The 24,905-nt window shown below is 58.1% G+C and overlaps 1 protein-coding gene across 9 annotated transcripts in view; it reads right to left on the minus strand.

Annotated features, from left to right (window-relative positions):
- Positions 1–509: 509 nt before the first annotated feature.
- Positions 510–24,905, minus strand: part of DHX34 (DExH-box helicase 34) — a 28,188-nt gene continuing 3,792 nt past the window's right edge. For 3 of the 9 annotated variants that reach the window (XM_082710552.1, XM_082710553.1, XM_082710554.1), the window contains 16 exons: positions 23,503–24,424; positions 20,084–20,395; positions 18,083–18,337; positions 15,575–15,677; positions 14,261–14,478; positions 12,208–12,382; positions 10,181–10,374; positions 9,433–9,534; positions 8,216–8,440; positions 7,905–8,078; positions 7,522–7,639; positions 6,274–6,380; positions 4,792–5,079; positions 3,947–4,123; positions 3,596–3,734; positions 2,641–2,928 (listed from right to left, as the gene is read on the minus strand). In XM_082710552.1, coding sequence (XP_082566678.1) covers positions 2,795–2,928; positions 3,596–3,734; positions 3,947–4,123; positions 4,792–5,079; positions 6,274–6,380; positions 7,522–7,639; positions 7,905–8,078; positions 8,216–8,440; positions 9,433–9,534; positions 10,181–10,374; positions 12,208–12,382; positions 14,261–14,478; positions 15,575–15,677; positions 18,083–18,337; positions 20,084–20,395; positions 23,503–24,204 — 3,423 coding nt within the window. In that variant the 5' untranslated portion in view covers positions 24,205–24,424 and the 3' untranslated portion in view covers positions 2,641–2,794. Of the gene's footprint in view, positions 2,314–2,640; positions 2,929–3,595; positions 3,735–3,946; positions 4,124–4,791; positions 5,080–6,273; positions 6,381–7,521; positions 7,640–7,904; positions 8,079–8,215; positions 8,441–9,432; positions 9,535–10,180; positions 10,375–12,207; positions 12,383–14,260; positions 14,479–15,574; positions 15,678–18,082; positions 18,338–20,083; positions 20,396–23,502; positions 24,425–24,905 lie in introns of those variants that run through there. The other 6 variants (XM_082710548.1, XM_082710549.1, XM_082710550.1 and 3 more) reach the window with 3 other exon arrangements.

A 24,905-nucleotide genomic window follows, 5' to 3' on the forward strand; every position in this document is an offset into this window, starting at 1 on the left:
TATTTCCTGCTGTTGTGAGAATGGCCAGGCTACAGCCCCACCTGGAGTTTCTGTGCACATTTTGGAGCGGATGTAGTGCCCTAGGTGACCAGCCAGGATATGAGAACTTCTCAATTTGGACAAATGCCCTGGAGGCTGTTATCTGGGTGTTGAGTTTTCTCCCTTCCTTGGGTAGGGTCCTTCAGACTCACCCCCTAGAGTGGTTTTAGAGGGTCGGAGCCCAAGGGCTGCTTGGATCTTTTTGGCAGATGCTGGATAGCTTCCATTTTAGCACCTCCCTGCCAGTGCGCATGCGCACACACAAATAAAAACTGTTTCTTGCCAGTGAGACATTCCTTTATGTTTTAACATGAAAAAGAGGAAAAGCATTCATTTATGTTTTAACATGAAAAAAAGGACTTGTCAGGAACAGTCCTGACAAGACGTAATGTTCTAAGGAGACGTGGCTGAGCAGTGTGTGGGAGCAGCTCTGAATTATTTTCTCCCATAAACTGGTTATTTCCCTATTCTTTTTTTCTTATTTTTTTTAAAGCTTTTATTTATTTATTTGACAGAGATCACAAGTAAGCAGAGAAGCAGGCAGAGAGAGAGGAAGGGAAGCAGGCTCCCCACTGAGCAGAGATTCCCCACGTGGAGCTTGATCCCAGGACCCTGAGATCATGACCTGAGCCGAAGGCCGATGCTTAACCCACTGAGCCACCCAGGCGCCCCCTTATTTCTCTATTTTTAATGCCTTGGATCAGGGAAGGCATTTTCAGGGATCATAACAGGAGAGAGATTTGACCACCATAAAAAACTTCAAAATGTTGAGTAAAGCCACCAAAAACAAAGCCAAAAGAAAGCAGCAAAGTGAGATGCGGTGGTGAAACGGAATGGGGAGGACGCTCTTACCTTTTGACCCACTAATTGCTCTCTCGGGAAGGCCCTAAGGAAGCAGCCGGAAGCTGGGGGAGAGGCACCGTAGATGCTTTGTACAAAGAAGCTGACAGGATCCAAAGCCCCTGGTGCCCAGGGTCTCTCAGGTGGGGAGGGATTCTGGGGGATTCTTTCCCCTTCTATTTCCAGTCTTCCTGAATTATCCATAATGGGGAGAGCCTTTTTAAAAGGAGGAATTCAGAAGCAGACAGAGAGCCCCTGATGCAAACAAAGGTGTCCACTATTGCGCTGTTTGGGAATTAACAAACAGTCCAGACACGCAAGGGAAGGACACAGGTATTCACGAGTGGGGTGTCTACACTCGGGCCATTGCTCCGCCATTCGTGAAGAGTCCGCTTTCAGAGTAAAGTGCAACAAGCGGGGGAAACACTTAGGATCTGTCTCCCAGAACCGTTCAAGGGGCCAAGGGCACCGCAGGACGTTGACCAGTTTGTAGCTGTCTGGAAACACGTGCGCGAAGGAGGAGACTGGAGGCTCTGCCCCCGCAGGTGGATTGCAGGGGGTTCTTCCTCCTTCTGTCGTGGTCCTGCACCTCCTCGGCTTCCTCCTGTGTTGCCCATGGCGGGGGCGCCGGGTGGGCCCGCCTGACCCCCCCGCCTCTGGCAGCAGAGCCAGACTCTGGCTGCGGAGCAGGTGCCAGCAGGCAGACCCCATCCAGAGACACAAGGAGGCAGAAGACACCCAGGGTCACGGCTGGGGCCTGGCGTGTTTGCACCCAGCGCTCCCGGCGGCAGTGGCCTCAGGGTCCTGTCGTCCTGGGGGTCACTCCTGAGGGCCTGACCGGAGCCCACAGCTCCAGCCTCCCAGGCTGCCGTCGGCGCCCCCATCCCTCTTTTAACCCCCTTCCTGTTTAATACCCCTGCAGTGGCTTCATTTAGGCTCTGATCCCGGCCCCAACAAAACCATGAGTCGCTCTCCTACTCAGGGAAACAAAATTCGAGAGCTTTCCTGGATTTCTAGATGCAAATGAAGCCTCTGAGGCAGACAGAGGGTGGGGCTGTGCTCATTGGTCAGAGAGAGAAAGGGCAGAGCACAGCAGAGAGGCTGAGGGTCTCCCCAGGGCCATGGGGTGTTGCAATTGTCTGATGCGCTCAGGTTTTAATATTAGAATCCCACTTAAGCCAACGCTGTTCCTAGAACAAGGCCCCCCAGGCCATGACGCACTTGCTGTCCTTTCTGTAGACCCCCGACTGGGGTCGGCGGGAGCCTTTCCTGCTGCTCCGGTCCCGCGGGGACCACGCTCCCGCCACAGCTCTCCCTCCCTCCTCTGCAGCGAGCATTGGTCGCCTGCATCTTTCGCTTTTCTCTTTCACCTGAGCCGTGGAATTTGCCAGCATCAAGGTTCACGGCGTCTCCCTCCGGTTCTTAGGCATGCGGCTGTGTGGGGAAGGAGGGGCGAGTGAGACCTGCTGCAGACCCACAGCGGGAAGGGCCCTGGGCACCGCGGCAGACGTGGGCCCATCCCAACCCCCTGCCCCATTCTCGAAGCGGATCGTGCGGACGGACAACACGCAGGTCTCCCCCATCTGAGGAAAAGCAGGGCCTGTGAGGACAGACTTGCGTGGGGGGGGGGGGGGGATCAGGGTCCTCTGCCTGGGAGCTGAAGGCCCCGCTGTCCCCATGGGCCCCGGGCGCCTTGGATCAGCAGATGGGACGAGAGCCTGGGCGGGGGAGGACCAATGAGGGGCAGCCGGAGGCTCGAAGGGCAGAGGCCACCTAGGAGACTTTATTCGCATGTTCACACTCCTCTCCGTGCCAGGCCAGCCCAACCAGAGCACTGAGCCCAGGCTGCAGTTCGGGCAGGAGTCCCGGAGCCTCGTGGGGGTGACAGGGTGGCAGGTGGGGCTCCTGGCCCCACTCACACGTGCTGCCTCCTGTGGCGCAGCACCTCTGTGGGCGTGAACAGAAAGTCCTTCTGGCAGGCCTCGCAGTGGTAGGGCCTCTGCAGGGCAGACGTCTTCTGGACGGGTTCGGGGGCGGCTTCCTCTGCCCCTACAAGACAAGTAGGCTGTCGGGGGTGGGAGTCACTCCTGCGTGTTCCCACCCCACCCTCCAAGTCCCAGGCACCCAGAGGACTCAGGCCAACTCCCAGTCTCTGGGGCCTCTGGTTCCACCTCCTCAGGGAAGCCTTCCTTGATTAACACACACACACACACACACACACAGGCAAGTCTCTACTCTGTGTGTCTCGTCGTGTCTGTCTCTGTCACCCCCTGGGACACAGAGAATGAGGAAGAGCACATCCTGGCACGGGGACCGTGGGGTCCCACTGCCACCTCCCAGACCAGCCCCGGCTGCTGTGGTGGGGTCTGCCTGCTGTGGCATCCCCTGGGTGACAAAGGGACAGGGTGGCTGAGCCAAAGACAGCAGCCGGACAGAGAAAAGAACAAGAGACACAGCAACAGACAGAAACCTAGGCAGACAGAGTCAGCCTCACATGGAGCCCAGAGAGACAGACACAAAAGAATGAGAAAGAGGCAATGTTCTGGGCCCTCCCGTCCCTGGTTCCCGGTCTCTGTGACAAAACCCGATGTGGCACCAACTAGAGCCAGAGGGCTGAGGGTCCTCAGTCCCCAGACGGGGAGCGGATGAAGGCCCAGCCTCGCAGTAAAGGAGGTGCGGGTGGACACAGCTGCCCCGGCCTCCCCCACGTCCCTACCTGGCGGGCCGTCCTGCGGGGCCTCGGAGCACGTGTTTTCGTGGGCGATGCGCTCCAAGGGCGTCAGGGGCAGGTGCAGGCCGCAGTGGGGGCAGGTCCAAAAGGTGCGGAGACAGTCACTGTACAGGTCCGTGTCACTCTGGGGCAGGAAGTCTGCATCAGGATGTAGCCCCCTGCCCCACTCACCAACCCTTGCCTGCGACCTGTGCTAGCACCCCTCGGGGCTGACGGGCCCCACGCCAAAACCACCTCCTGCCCTAAGCTGGGATGTGGCTGGTCGCGGGGAGGCCGGGACTCCCTCCGTTTAGGGTCAGGGGTGGGGTGATGGGCCGAGGTGGGGTCCATGCTTACCGCAAGGCAGTTGTAGGTGAGAAAGTCAGCGACTGCGTAGCCCCCTTTGGTGGGGTGGGGGGAGAGGGTAGAGCTGCCAAAGAGACCCGGGAGACTGGGGGCAGCGGTGATGGTCTGGGGTCCCACATATAGGTTCTGGACTTCCAGCCCTGTGAGCCGCCGGAGGCTGTAGGGAACCTGGGGAAGGAAAGAGAGACAGACTCAAGGAAACATTGTTAGGGCACCTGGATCCAGCTATGCCTGAAATTGGACCCAGGACAGGGCCAACTGCTCAAATCGGTCACAGCACGGTCTCAGCCACTGGCTATAAGAGGCTGGTCTAGCATCCATGCCGGTGCCCCTTTTCTGCTCCCGGTCACCTGTGGGACAACAACCCAACCCACCATCACCCAGCACGCTGGTCCATCCCCCCTGCCCTGGTTCCCCGGGCCTGCAGCTCTGGGAAACCACCCTGGTGCACACCCTTCTCTCTACTCCATCTGCATGCAGACCTGGGAGCAATTCCCAGCTGCCCACTTACGAGGTGGGGAACGGACCTCACACCTGCCCCGCCCAGTTCTTCCCTGCGCCCTCTGTGAACAGACTGCTTCTTACAGCTTCCCTCTCTGGCCTGCACACCCTTCACCCCTCATGAGAGCACCTCACACAGCATGTGCAGTGGTGCTCAATAAATGCACACAGAACTGCGCGGGTTGGGGGAAGGAGTCCCGCAGGGGCTAATGGCTTGGCCTCTGCCGCTGGGTGCCTGGGGTCAAATGCAAACCCCAAAGCATGACCAGGGAAGGAGGGGGAAGACAGGCCTTCCGGCCTCTGAATGTGGGCACAGCCATGCAGGCAGCACGGACCTCAGATGCCACGAACCGCAGCAGGTCCCGGCTCAGGTCTGCCACCTCCCTGCGGTCCCCCGGAGCCACCGCGTCCTCCCCTTCGTCCACCTCTGGCCGCTGCCTCTGGGCCTGATGGGCCAAGTGCCGGTCCAGGATGCTTTCCCATTGGGTCCGGAGCCGCACAGAAGCTGCCAGAAGCCGGAGCGCGCTCTCACTGTCCGCAAGCTGGAGCTCCAGCCAGCCGTCAGCCACCACGCGTGAGCAGTCGCCATTGGTGTCTAGGGACCGGCTGAAGAGCAGGAGGGACTGGAAGGGAGGGGACGAGAGGCAGACGGTGGGGTGGGGTGCGGGGCAGGACACCAGCTTCGAGAGACCCTGTCCACCCCTCATTCCCCCCACTTGTCCGTTCACCCGCACCCCCCACCACACCCCCCCACGTGCCAGGCCCCTTCCCGCCTTGGCTGCAAGCGAGCGTCCCTGCCCCCCCAAGCACGGACACTGTACTTGGACAAACAGACCAACCAAAGTCAAAGCGTAAACTGCACTACATTCTAGGAAGTCCGGGTCCTCATCCAGTCTCGCCAGTGGCGGTGACCTCGCAGATGCCTCTGTCAAAGTCGCCTCAGACAGGGTCCCTCCCATGTGAACAGTCACTATTTATGCTTCCCCCCTAGCCTCGCTCCTCTGTAGAGCGGGAAGGGAGGGCGGGCCTCGGCGGGCAGGGTGGTGTGCAGAACTCAGGAGGCGGGGCAGCTAACGCTGGCAGGACTCTCCCTTCTTGGCTATAGACATACACACCAACCTATCCACAGCCCACACGTGGCCCCGGCCCCCACCCTCTCCTGCCAGGACAACTACAGTCGCCTCCTCGCTGGGGTCCTGATACTGCCCTGCATCAGACCCTGTTCCAACCCTACTCAAACCCTCCCAGGAGATGGGGAGACGCCCCAGCCTCTCGGACCTCCTCTCTCTGACCCTAGCTCCAGCCACTTTCCCCTTCACTACCTCTGGTCCAGCTGTTCCCTGGGCACAGTGGGCATGCATGTGCCTCAGGGCCTTTGCACTTGCTGTTCCAAGACACTCTTCTCCCTAAGTATCCTGGTGGCTCCTTCCTTCGTTCCACTGCACCTTCTCAGTGAGGCCCACACTGATCGCCTTCCTATTACAGCCTGTTCCCTACCCTCACCCCACCCTAACCCCTTTACCCTATTCTTTTCATTTTCCCCAAGTCCTCCTAACCCGCTAGCATGTCTGTCATTACTGCCATCCTCCCCAGCTGCATGTGACCCCTGCGCCAGCAGGGACCAGGGCTGATCTTACTGCCTGCTGGGCTGTTGGTGCCTAGGCCAATCCCCGGCACCCAGCAGGTGCTCAGCCAAGCGCTTACTGGATGAATACTCGAAGGCAGAGACAGCAGCAAGGGGGGGAAGGCGGCTCTTCCGCCCAGCCTGGCCTCCTGCCCCAGGGACATGGTCAGGCTGCGTGGCAGCTGGGACACACCTGCAGAGCAGGGACGCGGACACAGTTCACCAGGTAGGGCTTGTTGGTCTCCAGCAGCGAGACGAAGATGAGGAGCTGGTGCTTGCTGCTCACCTTGTCCTTGTCATCTGCAATGGTCCGGATGGCGGCTCAGGGCGCCCCCCCGCCACCCGATCTCCTGCCCACAGCAGCCCCCGCTGGTCTGTCCCCCCAGGGCCATTTCCATGCGGTAGGAAATACTGCTGATTTCACCAGGCATCACAGCAGCGAAAACACCAGACCTTGTTTTACGCTTCTCAGCGACAGGCCTGGGACCAGATCCCAGCAAAAAGAAGCAAAACGTAAGGTGACAGAAGACACAAGGTGGCAGGAAGCTGGGCGAGGCTACCGCGGGCTCGTCCCATTCTTCCCCAGGAAGGGGTCTGGGACTTTTCAAAATGAAAAAATAAAGGAGGAAAACAATGTAACAAGAAGAGAGCAGACTGTCTAGAAATTTACAGCTGTTAAAAGATTTGAGGGGAAGGTTTCAAATTCTACCCTCACTGTTTTTAAAATTATAAACCTCAGGGGCACCTGGGTGGCTCAGTGGGTTAAAGCCTCTGCCTTCGGCTCAGGTCATGATCCCAGGGTCCTGGGATCAAGCCCCGAATCGGGCTCTCTGCTCAGCAGGAAGCCTGCTTCCCTTCCTCTCTCTGCCTGCCTCTCTGCCTACTTGTAATCTCTGTCAAAATCTTAAAAAAAATAAAATAAAATTACAAACCTTACCTTTTGGAGTTAATGTTCACATTTTACCGTGGTTACTTTGTTTATAAACAAGGACAGAGAGCAGCTGTCCCAGAACTCACACAGAGGGCACCCTGACCAGGCCCCTGCCTGGCCCAGCGCTTAGATGCTGCGTTCCAGGCCCCAGCGGCCAGGAGGGGCGCCCTGGGGCAGGACCAAGCTCGGGCGCTCATAGAGCCCCTGGGACAGGTCCTCTCTACTTGCTAAAAGCTCTGGCCTGGGGTGTGGCCACAGCGCCTCACTAGTCACCATGGGGAGGATGGGGCTCAGCGTGGGAGTGAGTCCCCAAGAGGTCTGGCTCTTGGGACCCCAACACCCCGACACCAGCCGGGTCCCGGGTCCCAGCTGACAGGTCCCATGTCAGCAAAGTATGGGCGGGAGCCAGGAGGCAAGCCCCGATGGTGAGGGGTCCCCTGACGTTATTGTCCCCCCACCCCTCACTCCCCTCCCAAGGGGATTTTCTCTCCCTGCCTAGACTCCCAGTACCTCGGCTGGCTTCGCCACCCCTGGCCGCCTGCTCCTGCGTGTGCAGTACCTCCGGGCTGTTGGCAAAGATGCAGGTGGGGTGCAGCACGGTCCCCTGCTTGGACTGCGTGTGGAAGATCTGCAGAGGCAGATGCCAAGTGACAGAGGCCCTCAGACCTACTCCTCCGCTGCCCACAATCCTTTTCCTCCACTCTCTCGGCCAGATTCCCCAGCCACGTCTCTGCTCAGGAGTCCCCTCCTCCAGGAAGCCTTCCCTGACACCCCCACCCCTGCCCCGGTGCACTGGAGCCCCATGAGGGCAGGGCCAGGACTGTTCCTGTGTCCTTAGCACCGAGCACGGCCAAGAAGGTATGCCGAGGGGCAAAGCGCCAGAGGAGGCCCACCTGGTCCGAGTCCTTGCGGCTGCTGTTGAACGGGTCCGGGACGGCGAGCTGAGGGTAGAGGCCCCGGCCCAGCACCAGCTTGAGCAGTGCCATCTGGTCCCGTGTCAGGTCTTGGGCCGAGCTGGTGGCTGCCTGTAGCTGATCCAGGCTGTGCCGCAGCTGAAACTTCACATCCTGCGAGAGGAAGGGGGGGGGTAAGGCAGGTTCCTGGGGGGCCAGCCCGGTACCCGAGGGGCTGCCACTAGGACCCCAGGGAGCCACAGAGTACGGGGGTCAGGTCCTGTCTGTGCCCCCCGACCCCCGGCACCCACCTGGATGTCCACGCCATCACCAGCCCCCCGGTCCTCGTCGCTGGAGCCGCCGTCCACACCCTCCTGCAGCCGCAGCACCTTGCGCCGCCGCCCCCCGCCCTCCTCATGCTGGCGTTTCAGACGGTACAGCTCCCTGCGCTCCCGGCGCTCCTGCAGCCGGCGCGAACTGTCGCCTGGTGTCGCGGGCTGTGCCCGGGCCAGCAGCCCGTGGTCCTCCAACAGCTCCTGGGGATAGGCGGAGCCCGGGTGAGGGACACAGGGCAGGCTGAGTCTGGGGCTCCGGTCCTGGGCCTGCCACTCGCCGGCCCCTCCATTTCAGAGGACTTGGGATATCGTGTGCGACACAGAGAGAGGAGCCCCGGCCTTTCACCACCCTCTCGGACTCTGCAAGCCAACCAAAGCCAAAGCAAGGCCCTGGAAAGCTGGAGATGCCGAGAACAGTCCGAGCATCTGCGGTCCCCGACGGGGGTGGGGATGGGGGGCATCTCCTAAAATCGCACAATAGGCCATGGTCGGGTGACCGCCCCCTCTGGGCCCCAGTGTGGCCATGCACAACCACGGACAGCCATGCCACTGGGGACTTACCCTGTTCTAAAGGCACTTTCGTCTATTAACTTTTTTTTTAGATTTTATTTATTTATTTGACAGAGAGATCACAAGCAGGCAGAGAGGAGGGGAGGCAGGCTCCCCGCTGAGCAGAGAGCCCGATGTGGGGCTCAATCCCAGGACCCTGAGATCATGACCCGAGTGGAAGGCAGAGGCTTAACCCACTGAGCCACCCAAGTGCCTCTCATCTATTAACTCATTTAATCCTCACAGGATGGCACAGAGGCCAAGGCCCAGGGCCGTGCAGGAACTTGCCCAGGGCCGCACTGCTAGCAAATGACAGAGCTGGGACTTGCCACTGGGACATCCGCTCAGATCTGGTGTGCCAGCTGCTGCCCCCTGCTGCCTCCCAGAGCTCAGCACCCTGCTCCAGATGGCAAGGTTCTTTGTGAGGATATAGCATGTGACCATTGACCCTGTCCACTTCTCCAGAAAGCCCTCCTGGATTTCCACCCATGACTCACCCAGGCCACCCCACATCTGAGTGTCTAATGGCTGTGGAGGTGGGTATAGGGTGGGACACCGACTGCTCCATCAGAGAAAGAAAGGGGGGTGCCCCCGCACTAGCTCTCCCACCCCCACCTGGCCCCCTCACCGGTCCTGAGCCTCACCTTGAACTGGCGCCGCAGGTTGGCCATCTCGTACAGCCGGTGCTCCTCTACACCCCGGCGGCGGCACCACTTGCGTGAGTTTCTGCTCCGCTCAGATTTCACCTGGGTGGGGGACCGGACGCCGGGGGGTCAGGGCCTGGTCGGTTAGAGAAGGGTGTAGGGGCTGACCCAGCACCCAGACACCCCCAGCCGCCCCCAGAATGGGCCCAAACAGCAGTCCCTGGAAAAGGAGGCAGGAACACATGTGTTCTCCTTCTTCTCCCAAGTCTCGGTGTCACTGCTTCCTCCTACAGGAAGCCTTCCAGACTACACTGGGTCAGACATCCCCTCTGGGCACACCCAGCCCCTTGGACTGCCATCACAGCCCATTCTGGGAGGTCACAGCCCAGGGACAGGTCTGCCTCCCTGCACAGGACTGTGTGACCCTGGAGGGCAGGGCCGAGGGCCTTCAGTCAGTCACCACCAGGTCCCTGGGACTGCCTGGCCAGAGCATGTGCTGGATACTAAGTGCCATCCTAGGAGCGTTGGCCCTTCCTCTGGGCGGCAGTGGTCTTACTCAGTGCTTTGGAAACACTCCCCTCCCCTCGACACTGGGCCCCAGCACCTGCTGGTCCCATGGCCATGGAAGCAGATGTTGGGAGACAGGGGCCTTCTAGTCCGCAGAGGGCTCAGGGTCCTCGCCGGGGTAGTGGGCCTCTTCTCGTCCCACTAGCAATGTCACAGACAGGAGCCCTACTGCTGGCCTCACCTGCACCCAGGCGTTGAAGACGTTGAAGAGCGTGAAGGGGTCCCCGTGGTCACTCTCCAGGGGCCGCCGTGCCGCCGCACACTCCGGGTGGCTCTGGGCACTGCGGGTGAAGGGTGACTGGACGCTGAGGGCAGCCGCGATGGTGAGCACGGGCTCCGCCAGGTGGAACATGCAGCCCAGGATCAGCATCTTCCCTGGCAGGTCAGGGAGATGCTGAGCTGAGCCTCTTGGTGACTGGGACCGCCGCCCTCCCCGCCCTCCCACTCCCAGCCGGCCCCCCACCCCTTCCACCTTATCCACAAAGGGCCCTGGGAGCCACAATGACAGAATCGAGCCCACACTCTGCCTCCCAGGCATGCAAGCTTGGGCAAAGCCTCAGTTTCCCATCTGTAGGTTGGGGGGTGACCACAATCTTGCCCCCTGAGGCACCAGGTGGGCACGGTCGGAGGGCTGGTCCCAGCATTGCCCTGCCTGCCTGGCTCCCTGCTCTATATCCGGCGCCCCCTCCTGGCTTGGCTCTCCTTCCCCGCACGCCCCCCTTCCTCTATAAGGAAACTCCACTGGAGCCCTGACAGCCTGGCCTGCCTGACACACCACAGACTCCTGTGCCTCTGGACAGGTCCTCTCCTGCACTTTGCATACAAGGTGGAGGCGGCGGACGCAGGGGCCGATGGAGGTGGGGAAGGGAGGAGCAGGAGAAGGGAAGACAGGGAGACATCAAAGCAGCAGGTCCCTGGTCTGGACCCCCAGGCCCTCGCCTGTCTGTCCTGTAGTCAGCAACCTGCGTAACACATTTCTGACTCATCCTTACCAGTCCCTTTGGCCGCCTCTCTGGAAAGTTCCTGTTACACATCTAACCTTATAAAATAAAACATGGCAAGAAAATGAGGCTGTCCCAGGGCTCTCTAGCTCTGTCCTCTGGGCAAGTCCCTCCCTCTTCCTGCGCCTCTGTTTCCCCGTCAGTGAAATGAGCCAACAGCCGCATCTGGCTGCCGGGAGAACGAACCGGGCTTCACCGGGGAAGCATCCGGCGCCCCACCTGGCACAGGGGAGGCAGGACTGAGCCATCTGGGCCTGGAACCTCCTGGCACTGAGTCAGCTGTGCCGCCTGCCCTGTGAGGCTTGGGGACAGACAGTGTCCGCCCGGCTGCGGGTGCCTCCCAGCTCTGCCCACGACGTGACCCTCAGAGGCTGCAGTGAGTCACTCCCCTGTCACACCAGGTCCAGCCCAGGGCCTGTTGCCCACCTGCTCCGGACCCTGGGGTGCAGGTCCTTGTCCCTGGCCAAGCTTCAACTTTCTCACCTATACAGAAGGGGTGACCAAATGCCCTTCCGTCACCAGATGAGAGTGAAATGATACAAGGCACACAAAGCCTTTCACTGACACACAGCGAAGGCCCACAGAACGTTCTTTTTCACTTCGGATCAGATTCCCCTGGCTCTAGCCCTGTGTCCTTCTAAAGCAAACAGAACCGTCTTCATAACCATGAGAGGCCCTTGGGGTCGGTGGTTCCCAGTCTCCTGTGCCCCCTGAAGCTCCGGCTGGTGCCCTGAGGGGACGTGAATGATGGGAACACGGCCGGATGGTTCTGTGGAGCATCACGCCTGGCCAACAGTGCCACAGCGAGTCCTGCTCGCCCGGGAATATTGGCAGGCCACAGAGCATCCAGCTCGTCACGAGTCACGAGAATCAGAGCAGGACACATGTCAGTCAGTGAGCTTCTCAGAAGGGCCTGGGATGACTCAAGGATGAGCAGGAGGAAGAAGCGGGCTGTGTTGACATCCTTACGACACCAAGGAGGGGCCAGCAGGGCGGAGCTGGGAACAGGGTGTGCGGAGGAGACAGGGGCCTGTTGGTTTACTCCCACACCCCAGTGCCCAGAAAGAACGGTCTGGCACAGGGAACTTATGAGTGATCAGACAGGGCCCAGAGAAAGTACAGGCCGGCCTACGAGTCACGCAGGGCATGAATGGTCCCCACGGCCACTCCCAGCGCCCTGGGTGATCACCCTGGAGGACGTCCTCACCAATCACGACATCCACAGGCAGCTGAGCCAGCAGGGATCCGATGGGGGTAAGGGACTCGGAGCTGTCCAGGGCCCCCTGGTCCCGGAGGTAGAGGATGGCCGTTTCGAGGCTGGCTGGTGGCGGAGGCTCAATGAAAGGGAAGGTTCGCGGGTCCCCCATGCTCATGCTTTTCATCTGGAATGACAATTGAGCCCCCCAGGAATGGGGGACACGGGAGCTACTGTGCAGCACTGGCCGGGGGCTCACAGATCACAAACTCATGCTACCTTAAATCTCCCAATGTCAAGGCCACTGTACAGAGGCAGGGGAGAGGGGCCACTGGCTGTCTGTCCAGCACCTCTTCTCCCAGACCAAGGACAGCAGCAGAAGTCCTTAGCCATTCCTAAGCCAGACCACCCCACACAATGGATGCACAGCCTTGTGAAATCCTCTCTTTGGCTCGGTAGTTTGAGGCGGGCCGGCCTCCCTCCCTGCCACCCAGAAGGATGCCCTGTGCTCATGAAAAAACCTTTACGTTAGAAGCTCTGGGTGTGGGGCAAAGGCCAGATTTTTTTTATTTCAGCTCTCGAGGTGATTCCAGTGAGTGGCTGCGGCCGGAGGTCCCCTCTCTGAGCTACTCAGCCAAGGCCACGGCCCCAGGCAGTTCCAAGTCAACCAGGAGACACCAGTGACCTAGTGCTGCTGACGAGCCGGGGTGGGAGATCGGCCAGGGGCCTTCAGGGAAAGGTTCCCGGGGCCTTAAAAATGAGGCCTTGAGGGGTGGCAGTTTCGTCTGCCTCTGGATGGTAGCGAGGGAGGTGGTGACGCCATGGCTGCTGAGCCAGGTGGCACGTACGGGCCAGCATTGAAGCCCGACAGCCTCAGACAGAAACCTGCTGGGACACCTGTGGCAACTTAAATCACCTCTCTGTGCAACTGGTTCCTTATCCAGAAATTGGAATAAGACTACCTGCCCCCTAGTATTTGTGGGGATCCAAACAGTTCTAGACCCACAACACCAAGAAGGGCGCCCGGCCCACAGGGAATGTGAGATAAGCGCACCGTCACTGCCTCCACTGCTACGCTTGGCAGAGCTGATGACGGATGGAAGACAGAAAAGGCTAGAACAAGGGGCACCTGGGTGGCTCAGTAGGTTGAGCTCTGCCTTCGGCTCAGGTCATGATCCCAGGGTCCTGGGAGTCCCGCATCGAGCTCCTTGCTCGGCAGGGAGCCTGCTTCCTCCTCTCTCTCTCTCTGCCTGCCTCTCTGCCTACTTGTGATCTCTGCTGTCAAATTTTTTTTAAAAGGCTAGAACAAGCCTGAGCCCTAGAGGACATCACCGACCCAGTTCAATAACCAAGCCTTCTGCTACCCTGTCTGCAGACCGTGCCTCACCTAAAATGGCCCATCGTCCAGATCGGGCAGGCCGCACGGGTCAGGAATGCACAGAGGATCCCAAGTGGCATTTTTGAAAAAACAAAATCTGACAGAAACCCTTGGGGTGCACCACCTGCGGGCAGGGGGCTGGTTTGTGCCCCGAGCCACTCCGCCCACCCCAGAGGAGGCTGCTGTTGTGGAAAGCCCCTCCCCACCCGCCTTGGCCATCCTCTGCCCAGGCAGAGCCCAGGGCCACGCTCTCCATGGGGAGGGGTGAGCCCTGGAGTGAGCGCTAATGGGGCAGGGTGAGTGTGGGGGCCCTGGCCCTCACGCCCTCCATGCTCCTCCGCAGGCTGCACCAGGAAGGGGCCTGGGTCCCCCCATGAAAGAAACTGCCCAGCACCCTGAGGACTAAGGTCTGTGTGTCGGCCACTCCGTGAGGGGGCCCACGCGGCCCTGCAGCCCAACCGCAGCAAAGCTGCCTGGGAGCCAGGACCAGACTGTCCCGAGAAGTCCCAGTTTCAAGAGCCGCTTTGGGGTGGACTGGCTGTCACCGCTGAAAGCATTCCAATGGGGGCCCAAGCCTGGGGACCCAGGGACAACCCTGCCCTTGCCAGGAGAGCGGACGTTTGGAAGCACAGCGCTCCCCTGCCCCGCCCACCTGCATGGCACAGAGGGTCCCGCTGGAGGCCTCACCTGCAGCACCAGCGCGTCCAGCGCTACCCTCCGAATCTCCGGGACGGGATAGGGGGCAAAGGCGTCGTAGTCAGACTCAGCATAGAGCCGGAAGCAGACGCCGGGACCTGTGCGGCCGGCCCGGCCCTTGCGCTGCTCAGCACTGGCCTGACTGATCCAGAACTCCTGCAGCCGGTGCAGCTTGGCCTGCGGGTCGTAGCCCATCTCCTTCACCTTCCCTGCGCAGGGAAAGAACGGCCGGTGCAGTAGCCGCAGGGCCCCCACCTCGGGCTCAGCCCCTGCCGCCTCCGCCCCTGCTGCCTCCGCTGCCTCCTCTATCCCAGTAACACGGCCCTGACCCTGACATCTTGACTCAGCCTTTTGCTCTTCATTCACAGGTCTCAGATTTGCATATTCAGAAGCCAGGTTATCTAACCATTCTTATTAGGCACCTGCTGTATGCCAGGCTCTGTATGGGGCTCAGCTGTAAACACTGTCCCCAGCCTCATGGGGCTGAACAGAACAGAGGTCATCAACGCTAAGACCAGCTCTGGCCACTTTCATTGCCTCTGAAAATGGGACGCACCTCAGAAGCAATGACAAATCCATATTTCATGGCCAGCATTTAAAAATTTCGATGGTGCGTAAAATTATGGGATGTTTTATCACGGCGATCCCCAGATTCGGTAAGGTCACTGCTAACACCGAGGGCTCTCTCTGTGCGGGGTACCACCCAAAATACCCAGGGGAATGTATTCACTCACTGAAGCCTTCCAGCCCGAGGGAGGCTCTGCTATTACTGTTGCTTTACAAATGAGCGAACAGACACACACAGTCTCAGGGACGCCACCTCGCTCACACAGCCAGGCTGGCCCCAGCGTCTCTCAACCGCTACGCTACACTGACTTCCCAGAGAACCGTCTAGCTGGGAAGACAGAAAAGAAATAGACCAACAGATATAAAATATAAGGCCCATACTCTGAGGAACAATGGGTCTCGTAAGGGAAGCTACAGCGGGAAGAGGAAGGGGAAATCACCAAAGCGGACAAGCTGAGCCTCTCTGATGGTGACACGTTTATGCAGGCCCTGAAATGAGATGAGGGGGTGAGCCTTGTGGATATCTGGAAAAAGACGGCTCTTGGCAGGAACACCAGTAAGTGCAAAGGCCCTGAGGCAGGAGCAAGTTTGGAATGTCTGACAAGATGCTAGCGCTGCTCTACAGCCCTAAAAACCACCTACTCTCTGCTTTGGTCTGGAGTCCCCCACTGCATTTACACATCTCCAGACCCCACACTTCTCTCTAGCAACTGAGGGGTGGCAGGGAGCAGTCCTTACCAGAATCGACAACAAAGCGGATCCCATCAATGGTGACAGAAGTCTCAGCGATGTTGGTGGAGAGGATGCATTTCCGAACTCCAGGGGGTGCCACATCGAATACCTGGGGGGGGGGTGTAGGGAGGAGGTGACATCCGGGACTAACGGACTCCTTGCTGACCCATGTCCAGTGGCCTCCCTGACGTGTCCTGGATGGCCCACAGGCATTTCACACTCACCTACAGTATCTTGAATAGTCTTAGCGCCTCTCACTGAACGCTTTCCTCCTCCTCGAGTTCCCATCTCGGAGATGGCTCATCACACACATGCGCTACAAACCTGGGCTGTCCTGACTCCCCTGCCCCTCCCCACTCCAGCCACACCTGCATGTTTTGAATGTTTCCAAAATTCATTCCATTCTCCCCAAACCCACAGCCCTGTCCTGGTCCAGGCCCTCCCTTCCAGCCCAGGTCCTGCCCCAGCCTCCTTCCTGGCCTCTGGCCTCCCACCCATGATCACACACAGCAGAGGGATCTGCTAAAGGACAAACAAGCGCCACTCCCCACCTTGCTAGAACCCTCCTGTGCCTCCAGGAGCACTCGGGACAAAGCCCAAGCACCACAATGGGTCTTCGAGGCCACGCAGCCTAGGTCTGCCCACCTCTCACTAGCACCCAGCCTGCCTTCCCCATCACAGACCCCAGACGCCCTGCAGGTGGTCTCCCAGGGACCCCACCTTTCTCTCACTGCAGGCCCTTTGCACAAGCTCTTCTCTTGGGCCCAGGAGACCAACACAGTGGACAAGAGTGGAGGGTCTGCAACTAGGCCTGGGGGCCAGATCCAGTCTCCTGTCTGTTTTTGTGAATCAAGTTTTAACCCAGCACAGCCTCACCTGTGTCGGTCTGCACCTGCCTTCCTACTGTGAATGGAATAGTTGTGCTAGATGTGAAATGGCTCACAAAACCCACAACTCTGGGGCCACCTGAGTGACCCAGCTGGTTTAGTTTCTGACTTTAGTTCAGGTCATGATCTTGAGGTCCTAGGATCAAGCCCTACATCAGGTCCCCCTCTGAGCGGGGAGACTGCTTCTCCCCCTCCTTCTGCCCCTCCCCCCTGCTTACGCTCTGTGTCTCTCTCTCTCAAATAAACAAAAGAACAAACCTACGACTTTGTGCTCCCTGGCCCTTTACAGGAAGTTGGTAACCTCTGGTTAACAGCGTGGGCTCTGGTGCCAAACTACCATATTCCAAAGCCTGGCTCAACTACTTATGTGAGCTCACACAAGTGCCTGACCCACTGTGTCTGTGTCTGTCCTGGGTAACAGCGGACCCTGGCAGACAGGGCTGCTGGAAGGTCTCAACAAGGCAAGGCGCACACACAGCTGCCCGCTCCGGCCGGCTCCACACACATTAGCCAAGACACCCTTCTCCCTGCCCCCTTCCTAGGCTGGGGCTTTCTAGGGTCTCAGTTTTGAAGTTTCTTCCTCCAGGAAGCCCTCCCTGAATCCACCACAACTGTGCTCTGCTCTCCCATTTCCAGAACTTTTCTTTTCCATTTGTAAATTATCATGGCTTGCCATCTCCCTCCACAGACCGGCAGCTACTTGAGGGGAAAGACCATATCTTGGCTCCCAGCGTGTCCCAAAGAGCTCCCTTGGCGTGAGGGGAAGCACTGAGGAGGTGGTCTTTTCAATCAATGACTGAGGGTGACCTGAAGGGTCTCCTCCCCAGGGGACTGCAGTGGTCACCCTCCACAAAGGCCTCGATGCAGCCCGCCTCCTGGGATCCACACCCTCACCCAGTATCTTCCCCCTGATCAGAGCAGCCCAGGTCAGCTAACGGGACCCTGCAGACATGACGGCTGGGTTGTCCAAGGCCAGGCCGTGAAAGATGTTGTGGCTTCTGCTTGGTTCTCTTGGAGAGAGCCAGCCACCAAGCTGGGATGGCACTCAAACAGCCCACACGGAGGGAAACTGAGGCCCCGGCCAACAGCCTACCACAGAATGAGCCATCTTATAGGAAGGCCCTCTGGCCCCAGGCCAGCCTTCAGATGGAAGCAGCCCCAGCCGACCTCTCAGCTGCACCCCCCCAAGACAGCCTGGGCCAGAGGCACGCCCCCACCCCTCCAAGCCTCTCGCAAATTCCCAACCTGTAGGAGCCATGGGAAAAGAGAACAGTATGCATTCGCCAGCTGCCAGGTTTGGGGGCTCCATTACAAGGCAACAGACAACTACCAGGATGACCCAAAGGCCTCTCTGCCAGCCCCTCCTGTTCCGGCAGGGCAGCCTCTTGACCCTTCCCCACCCCTGGCTCGCAGACTCCCACCTCCACACCAGAGCTCGAGGACTCCCGTACTCACACCCTGACGCCCTCCCTCCCTTGGCTACTCCAAGCCCTCCTTGTCCCACAAAGCTCCACTCATGCCCCCTGCTCACCACGAAGCTCACCTTGGCAATACTTCCTCGACCGCCCACAGCCCCCTCCTCCCTGCCCACCCCACCTGGCCTGGTCGCACAGGCCATGCGTGGTACCTTGTCCTGGTCGGCCACAGAGAGGGCGCTGTGCAGCGGCAGCACCACCCAGCGCTGGGTGCGGCCGGCGTACGCCTGGGCGGCCTCCAGGACCGAGCTGATCTCCGCCATGCCACTGAGGAAGACGAGGACATCGCCCCGCTCCTCGGGAGGGTACTTGTTGTCAATGGCCTCCAGCACCCTGAGGAAAGGCCGGGGGTCCAGCTTCTCAGACTTGGACGCTGGTGGCTCGGCCTCCTGTGGCTGGTACACGACCTGCGGGGAGATGACAGGGGCGCGCCTGTCACCTGAGGCGGGGGCGTCAGGGGGGTGGTGTGTGGCAGACAGTGCAGGGAGATGGCGCAGGCCCATCAAGCAGGTTAATGAGAGGAGAAGGTTCTAAAAGGACAGCATATCAGAGTAACCAGAAGGCTCCTGGGGACGTGTGAGTTTCGCATCTGGCCACTGGCCACATACAGGTATTGATGCGTGAAAACTGGCCGAGCTCCACGCACGACACATGCTCTCTCTCAGGTTAGGAGGGGACCTTCAGCACAGAATTTTAAAGGGTGGGGCCAGGACCAAAAGCCTAGAAAAATCACTTCTCAGACAGCATGCTCCCCCCTTTGTATTTTTTTTACGGCTGCCTGGAAGACAGAAGGATGGGTATTTGGAACCCAAAACCACAGGGACCGACCGGTGCGGTTCCTGGTGCTGGGAACTCCGGGGCTCCTACCAACTCCCGCTGCAAGAGGAAGGAGTGGCTTTCAAAACACAGAGAGAACTGAGAGCGGGGGCAGACCGGCATGGAGGGCCACTGGGAAGCCACGTGGGAGGGGTCCACGAGTGCCACCCAGAGTGGGAGGGTGGACACATACGGAAAGGGGTGCAAAAGGGGATCCGAAAGAGCAGAGAGAGGCTGTGGGCCCAGGTAGTGCCTGCGAGCAGGATTCCAGGCCCCACTCTGCTGCTCCATGCCTTCCAGCCTCTATCTTACCTCCAGGGGTGAAAATCCCTGGCACAGGGCGCCCACGGCTGTGGTGGGGCCCCCATGAGTATTCACTCTGCTTTCTGACAAAACCACCATGCTAGCCACAGCAAAGAGGCCTGACCGAAGGGAGCAAAGTTCAGGGCAAAAGTTTCCAGAGAACCTGAAGACCTGGGAAGGGAGGTCAAGGAGTATGTGGAGTCAGGCCTGGGCAGGACCGCTGTGGGGACAGGGTGAGGTTGTGGGGGGAAGACAGTGTGTCGAGTGGAGTGGGAGACCCACAGTGGCCCCAGAGACCCAGCCCCTTCCTTCCTGGGCACGCCATCCCCTAGCAAGAGAGAGTACCTTCCAGCCCCCTCACCTCGAAGTGGGGTGGGATGCAGAGAGAATGAGACAGCTGCAAGGTCATGTCCAACTTAAAGACAAAAGGGCCTTTTCCTGGACTGGGGCTCTCTCCCTCTTCCTGAAAGCTTTGACCAGACAGACCTGGTCAGCTCCCTAGGACAGTGGTGCTGGGCCAGGGTGGGGGGCACCCCCAGGGGCATTTGGTAACATCAGGAGACGTCCTGGGCCATCACTCCTGGGGGAGGAGAACGCTGCTGGCAGCTGGGAGGAGAAGCCAGGGAGGCTGCTGAACAGCCTACAACAGGCAGGGCAGTCCCCACAGAAGAAGAATTATCCAAAAGGTCAAGAGTGTGGAGACTGAGCAGCCCCACCCCCTGAGACAGGAGAAAAGAAGAGCCCAAGTCCCTGAAGGACCACATGCAACAGAGCTGCACACTGGCCTGGACCGGCAGGACTGTTACATAAGAGGAATATAAACTCGTAGCTTTCCAAGGCTGGGTCTCCTCCCCGGGGCACTGAGCACCTGCCCGGCAGAATGTACACGCTCAGAAAACAGCAGCTTTAAAAGAGAGAGGGCGAGCGAGACCGCCTTTCACGGAAAGATGGGAATCTGAGCCGGAGGGAAGGGACAGGTCCGGGCTGGCCAGAGAGCGGGTGGGAGGACTGGAGGACGTGGGGGCAGCACTGACCGTGATGGGGAACAGCCTCCCAGGCACCTGTACCACCGGGGCATTGCCGAAGTAGCTGGAGAAGAGTGAGATGTTGATGGTGGCTGACATGAGGATGACCTTAAGGTCCGGCCGCTGGGGCAGCAGGCGCCGGAGGACACCCAGGAGGAAGTCGTTGTGGAGGTGACGTTCATGGACTTCATCCACTATGAGGACCTGGTACTGGGGCAGGCTGGGCTCCCGCTGGATCTGCCGCAGGAGCAGCCCCACTGTCAGGAACACGATCTTGGTGGCCGCTGTCCGCGTGCTCTCAAAGCGGATCTGGTAGCCAACCTGAGATGGGGAGGGGGTGGGGGTCAGGGGAGGCGCCTGGACCTCAGCGCCAGCCCTCACCCGCCCACACTGAACATTCAAGCAAACGCCCCCACTCCCCGGCCCCCTCAGACTCGGGAGTACAACAGGTGTGGACCCCATCTCTGCCGCTTAGTGCTGCTGACTCTGGGCGAGCACTTCCATACCCCCAGAGACATTTTCACCCCTAAATGCTGGGAGAAGGGGCGCCTGGGTGGCTCAATGGGTTAAACCTCTGCCTTCAGCTCGGGTCATGATTCCACGGTCCTGGGATCGAGCCCCGCATCGGACTCTCTGCTCAGCGGGGAGCCTGCTTCCCTCTCTCTGCCTGCCTCTCTGCCTGCTTGTGATCTCTCTCTGTCTCTGTCTTTCTCTCACTCTGTTAAATAAATAAATAAATAAAATATTAAATGCTGGGAGAATGGGACGTGTTCATGCACATAAAGTGTCTGGCACAGAGCCTGGTGTCTATGCTAATTAATGATCATGGAGATAGTCCACCTTTCTTTGAGTCCCTACTCTAACCACTGAAATGGGCGCCCCCCCGCTAATTTCATCCTCACAGCCACCGTGAAAAGAACCACTACTCTCACCTCACCGATGGGGAAACTGAAGTCACTCATCCAAGGCAAAACACAGTTCAAAAGTGGTACTGGGAGGAAATGATCTCTTTTTTAAAAATGTTATTGATTTGAGAGAGACAGAAAGCACAGTGGGGAGGGGCAAAGGGAGAAGGAGAGAGAGAATCCCAAGCAGCCCCAGATGGAATTCGATCCCACAACCGTGGGATCGTGACCTGAGCCGAAACCAAGAAGAGTCAAGCTACTTGACCAGCTGCGCTACCCAGGCGCCCTGTGAGAAAATGATCTTAACCCCTACTTCACGTCACACACACATCAATTCCTGACAAATTATAATTTTTTTTGTAAAGATTTTATTTATTTAATAGAGGTCACAGGTAGGCAGAGAGGCAGGCAGAGAGAGAGGAAGGGAAGCAGTCTCCCTGCGGAGCAGAGAGCCCGATACGGGGCTCGATCCCAGGACCCTGGGATCACAACCTGAACCAAGGCTTTTAACCCACTGAGCCACCCAGACGCCCCGACAAATTATAATTTGAAAGGTAAATATTTTTAGGAAAAAACACAGGATGCATTTATGTCAAGGTAGGGAGATACTCCTTAAACAGAACCCAGAGTGCCAACCACAGAAAGAAAAATGACAGACTGGAACATACTTAAATAAAGAAACACTGTCATCAAAAGAAGCCTTTAGAAAATGGAAGACAGGGGCACCTGGGTGGCTCAGTGGGTTAAAGCCTCTGCCTTCGGCTCAGGTCATGATCCTAGGGTCCTGGGATCGAGCCCCGAATCGGGCTCTCTGCTCAGCAGGGAGCCTGCTTCCTCCTTTCTCTGCCTGCTTCTCTGCCTGCTTGTGATCTCCGTCTGTCAAATAAATAAATAAAATCTTTAAAAAAGAAAATGGAAGACAGCTCACAGAGACAACATCTGCCATACAGAAATCCTACAAAGGACCTATTTCGCTCATCTTTAAACCCCAAATGTCAAGAAAAAAAAGACAACACAAAAGACAAACCAGGAAAAAGACCTGAACAGACACTTGGGAAAAAGGATTTCCAGTTGGCCAACAAACGCGTTCAACCCTCAGTTGTCAGACTAATGCAAATGAAAACGTGCTACTGCGACCCACCCACCCAGAAAAGCCAGAACAAGAAAGAGTAACTGTAACAGGGCCAGCTGGGAGTGTGGATGGGTGCGGCCACTTCGCAAAGCATTTTGGCAGCATCTGCTGTAGCCAGACGTCCCTGCAGATCTGATGAGCTGGCGGGCACCTTCCTGGCTACATCCCCGATAGAAATATGTACCGACAAACACCTAATGGCATGTGCTAGAATGCTGACCGCAGCACCCGCACATAAGAGCCGGAAACTGGAAATGCCCCAAGTTCCTGTCAATAGCGGAAGGGACGGATACCTTGTGGTGTCTTCACAGGGGACACTGAACAGCAGCGACAGAGAACTGTGCACCCACATGCTCTACCGCAGACAAGACTCACAAGATTGGTACCGAGCGCCAGAGGCCGGGCACCAAAGAGAACACACGTTTTGATTCCACTTATAAAAAGTAAATAAAAGAGTCAAAGTTGATCTGTGGGATTTCCTCTTTAACTCAGTTATCATGACGTAAGACGATAATGTATCACTCAGAACAGTGACCACTCTTGGGGGCTCAGGGCAGTAACTGGGGCAGGGTGTGGGGGAGACAGAGGGTTTCTGGAGTGTTTACATAAATGAACTCAATTTGTGAAAATTCACTGAGCTACATAAGATACGCACATTCTTCTGTTTAGGGTATTAGAATTTCAATAACGATTCATAAGTGGTAGAGCCTGGATTCGAACCCTTGAAACCATTAGTAAAGAAGTATCCTCACTCTCTTTCTTACGGCTGCTAAAAACCAAATGATCCCTGGGACATTTCCAATTTTTTGCTGTTAAAAATATTACATGAGGGGCGCCTGGGTGGTTCGGGGGTTAAGCCTCTGCCTTCGGCTCAGGTCATGATCTCAGGGTCCTAGGATCAAGTCCCGCATCGGGCTCTCTGCTCAGTGGGGAGCCTGCTTCCCCCGACCGCCTGCCTGCCTCTCTGCCTACTTGTAATCTCTCTCTCTCTCAAATAAAAAAATAAAATCTTTAAAAAAAAAAAAAAAAAAGAAGTTACATGGGAGGTGGGGGGCACCTGGGTGGCTCAGTTGGTTAAGTGTCCCATTCTTGATTTGGCTCAGGTCATGATCTCAGGATCACGCCCCACTTCAGTCTCTGCGTGCAGCCTGCTTGAGAGTCTCTCTCCTGCTCTCCACACTCCCACGCTCTCAAAAATAAAATTTTAAGAAAGGGTTATGGGTAACGCACTGGAACCACACTGGGGCTAATCTGCAGATCGAGCTCTAGAAGAATCCTTGCTAAGTGAAAAGGTAAGTGGTCTGGTAACCTTCACTGGTACTATGATAAGGGCAACAACCTAGGCTCGAGGTTGTGCTGGGAAACCCAGAAAGCCGACGTGGCCCACTCACCTGTGAGCCGTACTGACTAAGGCTCTCGAAGCTGACACGCTTGGCCAGGGAGATGCAGGCGATCCGCCGGGGCTGGGTGCATGCCACATGACTGAAGCCAGCGGCCAGCAGGTACTGGGGCACCTGGGTGGACTTGCCACAGCCCGTGTCCCCGGCCACGACCACCACCTGGTGCTCCTTCAGCGTCTGCAGGACGCGGTTCCCGTACTGGGCGATGGGAAGCGCCGCCCGCTCACGCTGCAGTTTGGCCAACCGGCTGAACGCCTGCTTCTGGCCGAAGTCCAGGTAGTGCAGCAGGGCTCGGCGGAACTCGGCCACTCTCTCCGGGGGCTGCCTGGCTAGCCCCCGGGAGTCCCGGGTGTCGGGGCCCAGAATCGAGAGGTTGATGCGGTAGCGTGGGTCGTAAGTGCGAGGTAGGTCAGCCAGGGCTGGGATGCTGTGCTGGGGACGCGCTGGGGCTTTCTCCCCCTTACTGGTGGCCTTGAGATTCTGGAATCTCTGCAAGCGTTCAAAGAAGGCCCAGAACTTCTGGCACTCCTCCGAACCCTGACGTATATAATCCTCGTCACGGAAAAAGGCATCCTCGAAAATGCGTCGTGTCTCTGGACAATTCCAGTCCCATTTCTCGAGGGCCTCCTCCTCGCTGGGATCCCAGAGTCGGCCTCTGTGATCCCCGCCCTCCTTCGTTCTGGGAGGAGGCATGCTGTGGTTATCACAGCTCTGTCCTAAAGTCGCAAGGAGAGAACCACTCCCTCTTCAAAGAGACAATCTCCCTCCTCATTGATGGTCCAGGATGACCACGGGCAATGACAAAGGTGCTCAGGGACTGGCTCAAGCTGGTGATACCCAGGGCCCCTCACGACTCCAGCAGTGATTTCTGGGACAGATGCCAGTCCATCCTGGGTTTTCAGGTCCGGAACACCTGGAGGAGAGAAGCCACTCATTCGTTTTTAGAAACATTTCCTGAAAGCCTGCTGTTTTGTAGGCACTGGACTAGGCCACCCTGAGCCTTCTTATGTGGTCGTGGTCACAGGCAAGAGACAGACAATCCTGTGATGGGACTGTGGGAACCCACAGGAGCTGCCTGACCGTGCTTGGTAATCTAGAAAAGGATGCTCAGAGATGTTTGACCTGAAACCTGAAGAAGGCGGGTCACAGGGACAATCAACAGCAGAACCTTGCCATGAGACAGTAACACAAGAGGGGTGTGGCACAAAGGAAAGAGTAAGGCAAGGGTTTCTGGGGTCTCTGAGCTTCAGGACGCCTAGGAACGCTTTGAAATCGAGTGCACAATTTTGCAAGTGTCAGATTATCCTCCGTCCTTGCTTGCCTGGCACATCCCTTCCTTTTCTGGTAACAGTACCCACTGGCTCCCCTACCCTGTGAACAGCAGCCCTTCCTGG

The sequence above is a fragment of the Mustela nivalis genome (assembly GCF_964662115.1).
Source record: "Mustela nivalis genome assembly, chromosome: 18".
Lineage (NCBI taxonomy): Eukaryota > Metazoa > Chordata > Mammalia > Carnivora > Mustelidae > Mustela > Mustela nivalis.